At 39.0% G+C, this 16796-nt stretch overlaps 2 protein-coding genes across 4 annotated transcripts; both read left to right on the plus strand.

The window, feature by feature from the left end:
• Positions 1–4765: 4765 nt before the first annotated feature.
• On the plus strand, positions 4766–9752 carry LOC143615032 (uncharacterized). Of its 2 annotated transcripts, none has more exons than XM_077088289.1 (5): positions 4766–4914; positions 6681–8265; positions 8341–8461; positions 8560–8619; positions 8712–9752. In XM_077088289.1, exons 2-5 carry the CDS (start codon positions 6719–6721, stop codon positions 9627–9629), a joined length of 2646 nt encoding a protein of 881 aa, XP_076944404.1. In that variant the 5' UTR covers positions 4766–4914; positions 6681–6718; the 3' UTR covers positions 9630–9752. The 2 variants fall into 2 exon arrangements, with proteins under 2 accessions (XP_076944404.1, XP_076944405.1); XM_077088290.1 differs by having other exon boundaries at positions 4845–4907; positions 6679–8265.
• A 1522-nt stretch (positions 9753–11274) lies between these two features.
• LOC143615028 (uncharacterized) lies at positions 11275–16433 on the plus strand. 2 transcript variants are annotated; one of them, XM_077088284.1, is made up of 3 exons: positions 11275–11371; positions 13226–13340; positions 14176–16433. In XM_077088284.1, exon 3 carries the CDS (start codon positions 14582–14584, stop codon positions 16136–16138), a length of 1557 nt encoding a protein of 518 aa, XP_076944399.1. In that variant the 5' UTR covers positions 11275–11371; positions 13226–13340; positions 14176–14581; the 3' UTR covers positions 16139–16433. The 2 variants fall into 2 exon arrangements, with proteins under 2 accessions (XP_076944399.1, XP_076944400.1); XM_077088285.1 differs by having other exon boundaries at positions 14182–16433.
• Positions 16434–16796: the final 363 nt, after the last annotated feature.

Genomic DNA, 16796 nt, shown 5'->3' on the forward strand with positions numbered 1-16796 from the left:
TCCATTAACTGTCTTAACACATTTTTCATTAGATTTTTAATTTATTTTCTAATCGAACTTGACTTTAGGAGAAGTTAACCTTAGGCGAACTTAGCTTTAGGCGAAGTTACCAGCTAGGCGAACTTAGCTTTACAGCGAAGTTGCCATCAGGCGAACTTGGCTTCAGGCGAAGTTGTCATCAGGCGAACTTGGCCTCAGGCGAAGTTACCAGTTAGGCGAACTTAACTTTACAACGAAGTTGCCATCAGGCGAACTTAGCTTGCAGGCGAAGTTCATCAGGCGAACTTAGCTTGCAGGCGAAGTTCGTTGCTTTGAAGGCGAAGTTGCCCAGATGAAGGCGAAGTTGCCCAGACAGCCGCTGTTTTAGCTTCTAATCGGCATTTCGAGCGATTTTAACACCCTTGCTATGGTTCAATATCACCCACTACGCTACCCCGGCCATTTTCGGTCGTTTATACACTAAAAAGCTTGGATCTTTAAACTTCAAAGATCAAGAACCATACCTTTTTGGGCTTGTTTGGATCTCGTTTACTTGCTTAATCACAACCAACCGCTCTCTCTTTCTCGGACCTCGCTCTCCCTCTCCTCGGCTGCCGCCGGCGGTTGTAGGTGGTGTGTATGTTATGGAGTGTTTTTAGGAAAATGATGGAAATGAAGGTATTTTGGGGTTTTGGGGGTATTTATATCCCTGAAATCCCATTCTCATTTAACCCATCTCAATTAATCCAAGTCCAAGACCCGCTCCTTACCCGATATTAATTAATTACGCGAAATCACTAAACATAACTTCCTTTATTCATCATTAAAATTTTAGGATGTTACACTTAACGCCAGTTACCTTCGCAATGCTTGGGGACTTGGAAGTGACAGTCGTTGTCTCAACCTCTGAGACAATAGTCTCGTCACCACCACCAAGGTTCCTCGCCGCCTCCTCACTTTCAGTCTCGGAATCAGACTGATTCCCCAAGTCAACGAAGGTAGCAACTTTCGTTTTGCCCTTCACGCTGGCCGCCTTCTTTTTCCTTATGATAAAAGGCCCATCTGCGGATCCCTCATCAGAAGATGACAAGATCAGAGGAATTCCAGCAGAAGTGTGAGCATGAAGAGGACGAGGATTAAAGAACTCCTTACCTGGCCGAGTGGCGCTTAAAATCTCGTGGCCTGGCGGGTAGACCTCTACGAATCTATCCGCAGTCTTCTCCAAAATGGGCAACTCGTTCTCATCAAGATCACGAGTACCCAACCGCGAGGGACCACCAGTCTCCCGCGGGTGCAAGAGCGACTGTAAGTCGTTCCCCTCTGAAATAAAAATGATAACAATGTTAGAAGGAAATCCTAAACCAACACAAAAGACGGAGCATACCATAAGGAATATAGTTCAAAACCGTATTCAAGAACGATGGGTATTTGCGGCGTCCCAGACCCGACATCCTTCCACACGCGGCTCATCCCAAGCATGACCATCCCAGACTCCGCGAAGAGATAAACAGGAGTCCGAATCTGGGAAATCTTGGTGAACCACTCCGTCTCCTGGTAATTGGAAGCCGGAAGATTAGGGAGTGCCCTCCCATTCTTGAACGTCATCGCAATGGGAACGACGCGAGCGGAAATGTAGAAAAACTCACGCTTCCAAGAGCGGAGACTACGCTCGGTAGTGCAGATCTTCAAACCCTTGATCCGAGTGACAAGGGTATACCAACCCTGGACGCACCTCCAGGTATAGAAGGTCATCAGGCGGTCAACTCGAGGCTCGATATCCAAAATACGGCACACCCATTCGAAATGGCGAACTTTAGCAATTGCCATTGGGTGCACCTCTGTCAAATGAACACCGTGTTTCTCTAAAACACGGTATACGAACTTCGTTAATGGGAATCTTAGATTCCCATATATGAAGAACGAAGCGTAAACCCCTATCTTGCCCTTAGGGGCGTCGTATACCGTCTGGTCGGCCTCCGGGAACTCTGGCTCATAGGGCTCCAGCATGAACTTCTTGACGATGTAATGGTATACATCGACAGAAAGAGTACACTGACACTCGCCAGCAGTACTCTTATCGTCTTTATCGGACGTGGACGTCGGGTTCTCGGGGTAAACGTCGGACTCCTCGACGTTAACCTCTGGGTCATGAGAAGAAGACATTTTTTAATGTTGAGGAAAGAAAGCGGTTTCAGGAGAATGCTCGCCGGAAAAGATGAGTATTCGCCGGAAATCGCTTAAAAGGAAAAGGAGAGTGAAGTGAAGATAATGGACGAAATACACCCTCTCCCCCTTATATACTCATCGCAATGAATGCGATGAATTTAATGCGGATGAGAGAGAAAGCGCAGGCGCAATGACACGGCGACACGTGTGAATAAAGCAAGCCGGCAACAGGTGTCGGAATGGCGCGTGTCATGAAACTCGCGACCACGCGCCTGAAAAAGCGTCCTGATTGACCACATGCTGTCACGTCGTCATAACTTCCTGCACATCCTGAAACCGTCAGAAGACGCCAACGTCCCTTCAACCATTTGGACTATCCTTATCCTTTCACCAACTCTCCGAATTTCAAAAAGATTCAAAAATAAGAGGGAATATACCCCCTTACCTTGGAAAGCAAGAAACCATAAGACAAGTGCGGGTACAGTGTCAAGGCGAAACCCTTCACATACTTAGCACTTGCAGGGAATTGAAACCAAGAAGATCGATCTTATGGGCCATGCTTGCGGAAAGAGAAATAACACCCCCGCATGGCGGGAACATTGAGAACTAGATTGTTTGAAGCTTCAAGGTGGAATTGGTTGTTTAACATAACTGGTCACTATGTCTAAAACTACCAAAACCTCGTGGAGAATCTACACAAGTGAAACTCAACGCTCCCGACTTGCGAAGAGGTTACACACCTACCCGCATCATACCCAAAGATCAGGCAGAAAAGTCGGGAATTTTCTGCAAGTGACATTAGGAAAACTGCGGGAAGAATCCCCACGGAGAACCTTAAAAAACAAAAACCCCTCTTTAAAACCCCTTGCTTAAAGTCCAAAAGTTCCCCTCACTTATTAACAATTCATGAGAAGAACAATGGACTGGGGGGACTTGAAGAGGTAGGTCTCCGCAAAGCCCAGTTGGACCTGCAAGACTCACCTTGAAGAGGTACGTCTGCGCAAAGACCAACTGGATCCGCAGGACCCACCATGCTCAGAGAGATGAAGACCTTACACGCAGTAAGCCAGCTGTCCCCGCAGGAAAGCCTCCCTTGGTACAGTACCCTGCCTGTCCTCGCAGCTGTGGGTACAAGCCAAGAAGGAAGGCTACCCGCACTAACAGTAAGGCTACACGCATAAGGCACTAACTCTTATACTTCAGCAATGTCACCTGAAGAAGGAATGAGCAGGGCGGGAATATTCCCGCCCAAAAGAGCCAGTCCGTACGCTTCTAGAAGATCTTTTGTACTATACATACCAAGGTATGGACAAATAGACAAGATCTGACAAAAGCAACCCATGAACCAATCACAGGGTGACAGCTCACTGACAATAGTACGAGGAGGAGCACGCTCCAGTACAAAATGTCACTATCAGCCGCTGCCTACCCACCAACTCCCATCGTGGCACGAATGTAGCCCATAGTTGGTGGAAAATGAATATTATATACAGCTGGCCGTACCTACTTGGAAACCTACATTCGGCTATAAATACTCCAACACCTTGGAACGGTATCATCATCTTCTCTCTAGCTATTTCTCTCTATATACACTTATATTCAGAGCAACCTAGTCTGATTCTCACGCCGGAGGGTGGTCACAAGGAGGAACCCCCCCCCCCCTTCTCAGTGACGAGCTTACGGTGTCTGTTTTGCAGGTTGAGAAGAATAGCCATCTTTGCCGGACCTAACCCTCGTGAAAAACATCTACTTAACCCTAAGATTATCCTTAATCTATCGGGGTCACTTAGTGTTTCTTCAAGCCCACTTGTACAAGGTTGTTGAAATGATGAAGTCACTCTCAAACAATGGGTTTAAATTACATTGTGGTCCAAGTCCCACTACTAATAAAATGATGTATATTTAGGAGTAACATGAAAACATGTCTTTAAAAAATTAAAATAAAATAAATATTGGGTTGGCTATTATGGTGAGTAGTCGACTAGACTAACCCTATATGTAATGTAATAAGAGCATTCTAAATGTATCTTCCATCACTATCTTTATAAGAGCATCAACAACAAACTCATATAAACCGTCACATCATCGCCACCTTATATTTTAAACTTTTCTAAAAAACGTTACTTTCTTTCACGACAACAAACTTCCACAAACCCATTATAAAATATTAAATGTGTGTGTATATATAATATATATATGTGTATGTGAGAGAGATGGCACCTCACTTAGTCCTCTGCAAGTTTGTATGGACAAACTTGTCTTCATGGACTATACTCCACAACAAGGAAGTTTGTGTCCTCCAAGTTTGTATACTGCCACATGGATCCAAACCTAGGAAACCGAAGCCTGTTATAGATGCTCTAATTACACTAAAAAACACTACATTTTTCTCATATGTTCAATTAAATAATATTTTTTATAAATTTATCATTATAATTTTATCTCTTCTACTCACAACCAATTCAACAAATATTAAAAAATAAATATAAACAAACTTTGTTTTCCTAAATTTACAAAAAATAACAACATTTACTCCTTTCACCTTAAACTGAAAACGCCACACTATAATTTACAAATTTGGCTATAATAATAACAATAATGATAATAATAATAATAATGTTTATCCTCTTCGTCGCCTTATAAAAATAAACGGGCTTTTTATTTTATTCATTCGGTGGATTCTAGGGTTTCAGTTTTCATTCTTCAGCAATTTTATTTTGTCTTCTGCAGCTCTCAGCTCAATCCAATCCAATTCAATCCGCCTGTTAGGTAAATCAATCCTCTATTCCTTTGCCTATTTCTCGTCGATTTGTGTATAATAATTAAGGCTAATTCAGTTTGACGGATTTTTTGTGCGGCTATATATATGTTTCTGGTAGCTGATTTGATTTTGAAATCTATTAGTTTTATTTATATTCTATAAATCTTGTGCTTTGGTTTTAAAAATTAGGGTTTGTTGTATGAGATTTGATAATTATATCTTCCATGTACGAATGAATTAGGCAGCTCTGTGTTTCTGTGTCTGTTGTATTTGAGCTTTGATTGATATTATTATGGGGGTTTCGTTGAAGAAGAATGTTTTAATTTGTTTGGATATATGTATTTATGATTGTGATGGGAAAAAGGTGCCTGCTTTATCTGCAACGACGATGAACGAGGCCTAATCTCTGAAAGTTGTTACTGTTTCAGCCGGTTTTGCCGTATATTTTGCTGGTTTCTTCTATCGGTGTCGTTCAAGGCAAAATTTGTGTTCTTTCCCCTGAAATCGAAGGCCTTTATTGCTGGAAATTCATGTAGTTTTAAACTAGTTTAGGGTGTCATTCATGTAACTGTAGGTCACTGTTTGGTTTGAGTCTTCTCTTCTGTAAGGAGAATTAGGATTTTTTTATTTTTTATTTTTGTATTTTATTGTGCTCATAAATATTAATGTTGCGGGCATCATCGTCATCATCATAAATCATGACCATCATCAGTGTTGTCTACGCTGAAGTAGTGCAAGTCCAGGTGGATGTTTGATCGCATTTATAGACGTTTGAAGCCGTTGACAACAGTTTTTGGTGGATAAATTGTTGACTCAATACCTGGACAAGGTTATATCCATTAATGGCCTCTCAATGCCTAAAGAACATTTGAAATGATATGTTAGCAATGTATTGTTCTGGCACTTGATATGTGAGCAGACCTGTTCCAATGCTCATGGAAATCAAATGCACAGTTGGATGGATTTTAGAAAGTCGGAATTTAATTTTTATTAGACACATCTTAAAACAAGAACAAATTCTGTAAATAAAGATTAAAACAGGCAATCATTTTATCAAATGAATAAATTGATGTTTCTTGTTACTGGGTATAAAAGAAATATGATTTGCATGATCCAGAATGAAAATTTAATCACAAGCAGTTGAGATGCATAATGAGGGAGTTACCATCATATTCCAACTCAATAATGGTTTAAAATACATTTTTGGTGCTACTTTAATGTTTTGTCAAGATAAGATGCTGTTTAAAATGTTTTCCCATAAAAACAATAAGACAAAAGTTTTATTTTTTATTTTTGGTAAATGGGAAACATCAAGTTGTTCAAACAATACATTGCCAACATTTTATCATGCTAACATTCATGGCGGGAAAAAAGGCCAGTCCTTAAGTGTATGCAAAGTAAAGGGTAAACATTAGATGGATCTTCCTTCCAGAATCTTCTTTAGTGACTGGCTTTTAATGATGAATAGTGGATGTGAAGTTTACAAATTAAATCTTAGGAATTAGTTGATGGTAGTTTGTTGTGTTGATTACTTTGTCATGAAACTATATATGTGTGATCACAATTGCTAGTGGGCTGTTTGCAGTTGGTAATTATGATATATTGCTATTTGCTCTACAAAGTTGTTATTAATCTGTTTCTGTACATGTGATCTATGCATGAAAACTGCATCCATGTTTCTTTGTATGCTTGTTTATATCTTTGTTTTTGCCTAAGTGAGTTTTTAAAACCTGTTCAATGAGTGCTCATATGCTCTTGATTTGTTTGATTACAGACTGCTATTTTGGAACTTGATGGCATGCTTTAGGTAGCATGTTAAATAACTCTATTTCACATCCATCAGTAATATCTAGTTGGCAAATGGAACCAGTGTGGAATACCATAGGTTCACCAAAACCATTAATACCTACAAAACGCAAGGCAGCAACAGAACCTCTGTCTCCTAGTGTTGTAGAAAAACGGGCGGGCCAAAATGAGCCGCAGGTCAATAAAAGACCAACACCGTTGCAGCCGGTGCTCAGTAAATCCGGGTCTCAGCGTGCCCTGACGCCAAAGAATAAAACTGCAAATCATGTAGGTTCATTCAAGACTCAAAGTGGATCATTTGAAGCAGTAAGATCCAAAATGAGGGAAACATTAGCTGCTGTGTTATCCGTTGGCATTCAAAATCAAGAAAAACCTTCTAATGAGCAAAATAATTCTCCATCTGAAGCAGCTAAAGCACATGAGGATGTTAAGCCTGATGGATCTACTACTACTGCAGAAGGGCAAAATGGGAAAGTTGATGGGCAAGAACCTCAGTACAACTATGTCATGCCTGATGCAGATGGTTCATTTGGAGACACTTTCTTTGCCAAAGATGAACTTTTGCAGGGAAATGGGCTTTCTTGGGCCTGGGATATGGAGATAACCGAGCCAAAAGAAGTCAATGAGGCCCAACAAGGTCAAAGTGGTGATATAAAAGCTAGTGAAACTAATGTTGAATCTCCTGAAGAATTAGCTTCTGGAATTGAAGCAGAGCTGTTTAAGTTATTTGGAGGAGTGAATAAGAAGTATAAAGAAAAAGGTAGATCTTTAATGTTTAATTTAAAAGATCCTAATAATCCCGACCTTAGAGAAAAGGTTTTATCTGGTGTTATATCTCCTGAAAGGTTGTGCTCAATGACACCAGAAGAACTTGCTTCTAAAGAACTTTCCGAATGGCGAATGGCAAAAGCCGAAGAACACGATAAAATGATAGTTTTACCAGAATCCGATGTTGATATAAGACGGTTAGTTAAAAAAACCCACAAAGGTGAGTATCAAGTTGAGGTCGAACAAGATGATGCTGTTTCGGTTGAGGTTTCCGTGGGGTCCACTTCATTTACTCAGTTTCAACCAAAAAAGAAGAAAACTGAACAGGAAGTGAAAGAAAAAGAAATTGCTGATGTGGACAAGGGTAAATCAGAAAGTCTTACCATTCCTGCAGACGGGACTGATTTCATGCAAGAACTAATTGTGGATGAATTTAAAGATGAGGGATTTTTACCCCCAATTGTGTCATTAGATGAGTTCATGGAATCTCTTGATTCTGAGCCTCCGTTTGAGAATTTGCCTGTAGAGTCTAAGGAGTCAGAACCGGACAACTCAGAAAATGTTGTTAAAACTGATAATGAAAAGGTGTCATCTGAACCCGCTTCCCCAGGTAGAGTTGACCAACCGAAAGCAAAGTCAAATGAGACGGTCGTGAAAGCTAGTGACGCTTCTGTAGAAAGAAAAACGATTTCTGCTTCTAGTGCGGTAATAGGTGAATATGTATGGGAAGGTGAACTACAGCTCACGGTTTCATCATCCCTATCAGCCATCGGACTGTTCAGAAGGTATATACTATGCATAATATTTATTATCATTATTTTAAATAATAGTTTGTTTTTGACATGTATTTCTGCTTCTAGTGGTGAGAAAACATCAACAAAGGAATGGCCCGGTTCTATTGAGATCAAGGGCCGAGTGAAACTTGATGCATTTGAGAAGTTTCTCCAAGAACTTCCCATGTCAAGAACCCGTGCAGTGATGGTAATTTGAGTCTGTTTCTGTTAAACCAACCCAATTAGCCAATATTAGTTAAAAGAAATTAAAGATTGAATCTTTTGTGAAATCCCATTCTTTTGCAGGTTCTACATTTTGGTTTGAAAGATTCTTCTTCTGAGACTCACCTTGCAATGCTTTCTGAGGTGAGTCTAATAAAGAGTGTGTTTCATTTGGTATATATTTTGATTACAATATTTGGTGATTTTGATGAGTTTTTTAATATATAATTGTTTAGGCGGTGGATTCGTACATAGCAGATGAGCGGTTAGGATTTGGCGAACCGAATCTCGGAGTTGAACTTTACTTCTGTCCACCTCATACAAGAATAATAGAAATGCTCTGCAAGCACCTTGCTAAAAACCAGACCGATATACTGAAGTCAACCGATAATGGCTTAATTGGTGTAGTCGTGTGGCGAAGGCCTCAAATTAATATCACTAATTCACAACATAAACATCATAAAAAACACAATTTTCAAACTAGGAGACATGATAATATAAATGCCAATATAAGTTCAAATCTCGCAACAAAATCTGTCAACCGTATGCCGCCACAGCAGCCTAATAATAAAAATGATGATGAAGACGATGATGACATACCCCCCGGTTTTGGTCCTGGGGCTGCTGCTGCTTCTGCCCGTGATGAGGATGACCTGCCTGAGTTTAGTTTCAGCTCATCTGGGCAAAAGATCCCTGCCCAAGTTGGGTTTGGGTCAGGTTCCAAGCAGACGCAATCTAATGCGCCCAGACCTGTAGATCAAATGAGACAGCTTATTTACAGATATGGGCAGAATGTAAGTGGTGGTGTTGGTGCAAAAAACAAACAATGGAATAAAGATGAAGATGATGATATGCCGGAATGGCAGCCACATCATCCTCAAAACCACCACGGTGGTCCTGAAGTCCCGCCTGTGCACTACATGCAGCCACCATTGGGACTGCATATGGTTAACCAAATTAGGCCACCAATAGGACAAGTTATGAACCCACATATGCTTATTCAACCTCATGTTAATGGGCTGCCAAATGTAGTTAGATGGGCGCCACCACCGCCACCATTGGGTCCTCAAATGTTGCCTCCTAACGCTGCTATACCGGGGCAGTATCATGATGGGCAGTGGAGGCTTGATGCCCCTAGGAGTAGGGGTTTTTGATTTACCGTTTGTAAATATTTATTTAGTTTTCTTTATTAGCTTTGGTTATTTGTTGTAGTACTAAGACCTTTTTTCCCCTTGTTACTTTTGTAATGGAGGTAAAGTTTACTGTTTTAAGTTTTAGACATTTTGATATTTTGTTGTTGATTACATATTTATATCTTGCATGCTTTTACTAGTTGTGGCGTTGAGAATGCAAGTAAATGGTTTAATATAGTTAGCAGTTAAGGCTTACCTTATATGTTTGTATGAGAACTATCGAGAAGACCACGCACCCACTATATTGACCAGAAGGCAATATTTTAGACGACAAACATGCGTGCGTGACACTACTTTCGTCATCATCGTCACCCCTTGCTGCTACATAACATACATATATAGATTAGTAGTCATAACTCCTAAACTACATCCTATAACTGCCACCTCTTAAAGAGAGGATGAGATTTATTAAATTATTTGTTTGATGTGTACTCACATAGTCACATTAATCATGTTTCTCTTAACACATGTTTACTCCACATCCGAATTTGTTCACATGACCATTTGTATAAGCAACTGCAAAGCTCACAAGCATTCGTGAGTATTCCAAACACTACAGCAAAATATTTTCTCCTACATAAACCAATTATTTAGCATACATATAAATATATAATAACAATTGTTTAGATATACAAGAACAACTGTGTACTAAAGGGTAGTTACTATAAGTAATTTGCTTGTTAAGGTATCAACAAGTTCAGCTGAAAATCCCAAACTAAAATAAAGACTTTATTTGAAAAATAGCCTATCAATTTGTGGATGTAAACTAGGGTAATTTTGTTTTCAATTTATTAATTTAGTAACTCAAAACATCAATCTCTTTCCATCAAGAACACTGTAAAGTAACTTTCAACATGTCAAACCAACAAGTTAAAAGAAAATAAATACAAGACAACTGGAAATGAAAACTACCCAATACCACATACGTAAAACAACTATGATATTAATATAGGTGCACAAACCGGTTCCGATCGGTCAACAAAAAGTCAAAACCAACTCAGGTTTTGACCGGTTGGTTCGGGTTAATCAGTTTGGAATCAGTTTTAATGATAAACTTTATAAACCGGTTTCAAACCCACGGGTTCAATCGGGTCGAACCCAGTTTCTATCATACCGGTTCGTGTCGGGTTGAGAAACCGGTTTCTTTATGCACCTCTACCGATACCTAACAACCTAAACCATCCATATTGTTTCGTACTTTCGTTACCCAGTTTGATCCGAACATGTTAACCAAGTCGGGCCCATTCCGCTTTCGTAACTCTACACGGTAGAGGTGCACAAACCAGGTATTTTCAGGAACCAGTTCCAGATATAGTCAACAAAAGTCAAAACTGGGTCGGGTAGGAACCAGGTGACCAGGTTTTCCGGGGTTTTTTTGGGGCTTCGAATGCGTTTTGACCAGGTATTTCCAGTTCCAGCTTCGATTCAGGTTCCGGGGAGAAATCCTATACCAGGTCGTACCCGCGGGTCGGACGCACCGGGTATTTTGTTGCCCTCTACTACACGGGCCTGTTGGGCCGGGCCCATCCAGCCCACAAATTCATCTAGCCACCTATGACCTATACATGCATAATAATATACATTGGCCTATTTTGTACTTGTCAATCAATCTCAAGGGTTAAGCAACCAAACCGCATTGGTTTTGGGGGTCGTTTGCTGTCACCACTCGCTCTCATTTCTTCCTCAATTCTCAACAATTAAAGGTACAAGCTTCATCATTACTTTCAATTTCCCATAATTCCATCAATTGGGTTAACCTAATTTTCCTTAATTTCGCCCAAATTGGTTTCTAGGGTTTCCCGATTTAGCCCAAATTAACCATCTTAATTGGATGGTTGTTTAGCTTGTTGACTCGCAAGCCTTAGAATAATCTTGTGACTAGGTTTGACCGTCCAATTTCAAGTTTCCAATATGTTTTTTGATGGGTTGATTATGGTTGGTGTAAATGTTATAACTTTAGGTTAAAGGTTGGATCTTTTTCATTTAGAGACTTTATTATAAGTTTCTTAATGTGGGTATTATGTAAAAAAGGTTGTAAAGTTTCAATCTTTTGGTTATCTGATTATGTTTGCTATTTACTTATCTTGGAAATAGGGGTTGGATGGTTAATGTGAACATAATATGATTACGATTTTTGTTTTTGTTTTTTTAAGGAAATTAGTGAGTAACCTATGTTGCTTAAGTGCCTGAATAGTTAACAGATGAGTATATCTTTAACGAGTAAAGCAGAATCTTTTAATTAATGAGGGAGATGTGAAATCTTTCCTGATTTGTTTTATTCTATTTGTGAGCTTATATTTTAGGCGTCTTACCTTTTACCGATTGTAGTCTATTATTCTAAAGCATTAAGCATTAGGCTTTCATAATTGTCGGAAGCTTGAAGGAAGTGCATGTACACGGTCCCATCTTTGCATTTTTGTAAGTTTGATGCAGACGTGAGTGAAGCCGGTGATCTTTATGCTTTAGTGTCAAAAAAATATTAATATCAGTTACACTGGTGGATTTGCAATTTTTTTTTGTATAAATCGGTACCTACTTATTGCATGTTATACAATATGGTAGTCTTTAATGTTTCACACGGGGGGTCATTGCCCCTGCCATGGGCAATCTCTACGTGATTGAATAAGTCACGTGAGAAGTCTAGCTCCCGCATATATTGCCTCTCTATCATGAGCGGCTTCTGCCATTTTTTAGAGAGATTGCTTCGGTGACCTAGCAGTGTGGTCTGATTTCACTGTGATGTGTTCTTTTACTGTTTTAGTGTCGTACATTTTAACAGAATGAAGAAAGTTCAACAATCTATTTAATTAGCTTAGCGCAGTGTTTCTGATATAAAAAGAAATCGAAGGCTACGTTATTGTCATTAACATTATAGTAAACAATAACAACGATTTTAAACAAGGATCTCAATACGATACAAGCCATGATGGATGGCATGCTCCTACTTGTTATAGATGAACTTGTTATTGTATATATTAACAACTTTATATATGTGTTTACAATTGTAATAAACATAGTTACAATCTTTCTAAAAGTTAAGAATTTGATTCTTATGATTTGAGATGATTAATAGTTTTAAATTTAATTTGTCTGCTTACTATTTTAATTCTAGATTGTACTTTTTGTGGGGTTTTTGTTTCTTTTCTGGTGTAGATTTCCATTAATTGTTTTTCATGTGCAGTCATCTTTTAGTGGTGTCAAAAGTATTAAAATGCATGCATGCTTGAACGTTTATATTACTGCCCACCTTATTACATACCAGTGCTATCATCTCTTTTTGAAACCTTTTTCCCTTCAAACTTTGCGGTTTGGTAAAAAGTCTTATCTTTAATTTGGGAAGTTAAATTTTTTCACATAAAAATGTGTGTATGCAATTACCTTTAGTTTGATACTTACGAAAAGGCTTTCTTCTGATGTAACCTTTAAATTCTTTTTCGGCTTATATGCTAACAAATTTAATTTTTCTTTAGTGGAGGTTAGAGATTTGTATCGCGAGTAGATCTTGATCTCGAATGTTGTTTTTAAAGAAATAACAATTTTCTTTTCTATTTTTATAGACTAGCTGACAGCTTTGCACACGGTTTTATGGTACATTCTTTGCAGCTGGAACTTCAAAGCTGCTTCTTGTTCAATAAACTCATTCAATGACAGAATCCAACAATGCCATATGAGGTAGTGCGTACATCCCTTATTTATATTTCTTAGATTATGTCACAATGGAGATCAACACGATGAAAAGAGAGGATTTAATGAAGGGTTAATATCATAAAAAACATGCTTTCTCATTTTTCATGAAAAAGTCCCTCAAAATAGTTTTCACATATAAACGTTCCTGCACATGCTTGAAAAACATTAAAGTGTCCCCCCCCCCCAACCCAGTTTTCCTGTATTTGATTGTATAATTTTTTTGGAAAAAAAATTGAATGTCACTTCATTAAAATGTTACCAATTTAGTAGGCGACTGTCATTATTTATATTATTTTTATACAAGTACATGTGATATAGTTTTAAAAGATCTTTCTTTTAAAAAGTTATGAAAGAAAATGCGAAGGTTAAAGTTGACTTTATTTTATTAAATGGATAAATGTCGTATATTGATTTTCACAAGTACATGTGATATGGTATTAGAAGATCTTTCTTTTAAAAGTTATGAAAGAAAATGCGAAGGGTAAGTTGACTTTGTTTTATTAAATGGGTAAATCTCGTATATTGGAAAAAAAAGGGCAAATATAAATTATAAGTTTATAAATGGGCAAATATGAAATTTTAAACTTTTAGAAAAATAAGGGTAAAATAATCATTTTTTGAATTGTTTTATAATGGGTCAGCTTGTATTCTAAGTTTGAGTTCCGTATGTAAGAATGTCACAAGTTTGTAGTGGTAAATATGAAATTCTACTTTTATATTATGTTACTATGGAGATTAACGTGATGAGAATAAAACACTTAACGAGTAACACAAGTGAAGTTAACATAAAATCCAATTTTGACCTTCTTTTTTGTTCAAGTGAAAGGTGATTAAACACCTTATTTCACTCTCGTGATGGATTGCAACAAAGAGGAAGCATTGAGGGCCAAACAGTTGGCAGAAAAGAAGATGGAGACCAAAGACTTCTCGGGGGGCCTAAAAATTGCAGTCAAAGCCCAAAATCTTTATCCCGAATTAGAAAACATTTCTCAGTTAATTCTGGTATGTGAAGTACACTGTTCTGCTGATAAGAAATCATACGGAACCGATAAAGATTGGTACGGAATCCTCAAAGTCGAGCTAACGCTGATGAATTATCAATCAAAAAACAGTACCGGAAACTAGCTCTAACCCTCCACCCTGATAAAAACAAGTTTGCCGGATCAACCGATGCGTTTAAGTTAATCGGTGAAGCACAACGAGTGCTTTTGGACCGTGACAAAAGAATGGTTCACGATAGTAAGCGTAGAACTCACGGTCACTTTCCAGGCCCGGGTTGGAACCATACACAACCGACCCGACCATCAAATGTTCAATATCAACATCCTTGGAATCAAGGTCATACCGCTAATTTCACCCCAGGAGCGCGCCCTGGTAACTTTCAGTTTACACCAACGCAGTTCACATCTGTTAGTGGTCATCAGTTGACTTTTTGGACGGTGTGTCCGTTTTGTTCGATTAGGTACCAGTTTTATAAAGATGTTCTTAACAAAGCTATTCACTGTCAAAGCTGCAAGAAATCTTTTACTGCTTATGAGTTGAATGCCCAAAGTTCTGCTTCAACAACCCATACTCATATCCCTACCTGTACCCAACAGGCGCGGGTTCATACCAAACCCAAACCCAATCCCGTCGAGGTGCACAAGCGTAACTTTACAACAAAACCCGTGTTTGAGAAAAAAAAGGAAACGCCAAAAGCGCAAGTCAACACGAGCAGAAAAAGGAAGAAACGGATAGAAGAATCCAGTGAATCTTCTGACAGTAGTGAGAGTTCGGAATCTGAAGAAGAAGATGTCGAAGTGCAAAGTGAAAGTGAAGACAACGGTGTCGCGAAAAATGTTGATAAGAATCAAAATAATAATTCGGATTTTCAGTATTTTGGCGAACAGCCTCACAGATCTTCAAGAGCAAAAAGAAATGTTTCTTACAAAGAAAACATAGTTGACATTGATAATGATAACGATGATGCGACTCCATCAAATCCCGACGAAGAAGTTGTTGAAGATAAACGAAAAAAATCTAGTGATAAAAAGTCTCAGAGTGATAGTAAAGGTAGTGAAAGTGTAAATGATGACGGAGAAGAAGAAACTGAGCCAGAAGTTTTTGAGTGCCCGGATCCCGAGTTTAGCGATTTTGATCAATACAGAACAGAAGAAAGTTTTAAACCAGCGCAGATATGGGGTTGTTACGACACCGAAGACGTGATGCCAAGATTCTATGCCTTTATTAAAAAAACATTCCACGACCCGGAGTTTAAGCTGCAAATCCAGTGGTTAAAACCGGATCCGGTAACCGTGGATGAAAAAAAGTGGGTGAGTGCAGAGTTACCGGTTGCTTGTGGCGGGTTTAAATTCGGGAAAGCGGATAACACCGGAGATCTTTACACATTCTCGCATTTGGTTACGTGTGAAGCGGGTCAAAAAGTCAAAACCTTTAACATAATTCCAAGAAAAGGCGAGACGTGGGCCCTGTTCAAGAACTGGTCTATAAACTGGCATTCTGAAGATAGTGAGGAAAGAAAGTATGAATATGAATTTGTGGAGGTTTTATCGGATTTTGATGAAAGCGAGGGTGCGCGCGTTGCATACTTGGAGAAAGTTAAGGGGTTTGTGTGTCTTTTTAGGCGAAAAGACGGGGGCGAAATGGTAATTTCTGGGAATGAGAAGTATAGATTTGCTCATATGGCTCCTTGTAGTAGAATGAGTGGAGAAGAAAGACAAGGTGTGCCTAAAGGGTGTTTTGAACTTGATCCTGCTGCTTTGCCTGCATCAGTATTTGAATAGGTGATATTTGTAATAAGTTAAATTTGAATGTTATGTGGTTTTTTAGATGATGTTATTTTGTTGCTAATTAGATGGCCAAATCTTTGGTTAAACATGTGGAAAATTTTTTAAAAGTAGTGTGGTAGACTTGTGCTTAAAAGAGGTCTGAAATGATGCTTTTGAGGGTCATTTCTTTTGGATGAAATGGTTTTTGGCATGCTCATTTTGTTTTATTGTCTTTTTTGTTTGAATGCTAAAAGGGCATCTGTTTTGGTTTGTCAATGATTAGGTAAAGGTTGGCAATGTAGTAGTTGAATGTTTATTTATTAAGCCAATAATTGAGCTTGAAATAGGCTATAGAACACTACTCTATGTAGGCATATTTTTTTTTTGAACGACCAATTAAGTGACGCCGGGTACTTCGTACGCGGCCCCCATTGGCCAATAGTAGCCCGAGCCGGCCACTATTCCGGACGGACGAAGCTCCTAGCGGTCCACCCTATTGAGGACTTCACCAGATAAAACCCGATCCCCACACCCGCCTAATGGCACGACAGCGAGGAGCCGGTAAAACCGGGTGAGATCAGGACTCGAACCCTGGCAAGTCAGGGTCATCCCTCATATATCCCATATAAGTTGGTGATAGTGATGTTTGAACCCCCTACCTCTCACTAGTAAA

This window comes from Bidens hawaiensis, unplaced genomic scaffold, assembly GCF_021521415.1.
Source record: "Bidens hawaiensis isolate Kalapana, Puna unplaced genomic scaffold, B.hawaiensis_p1.1 tig00041707_1, whole genome shotgun sequence".
NCBI classification, from domain to species: Eukaryota; Viridiplantae; Streptophyta; class Magnoliopsida; order Asterales; family Asteraceae; genus Bidens; species Bidens hawaiensis.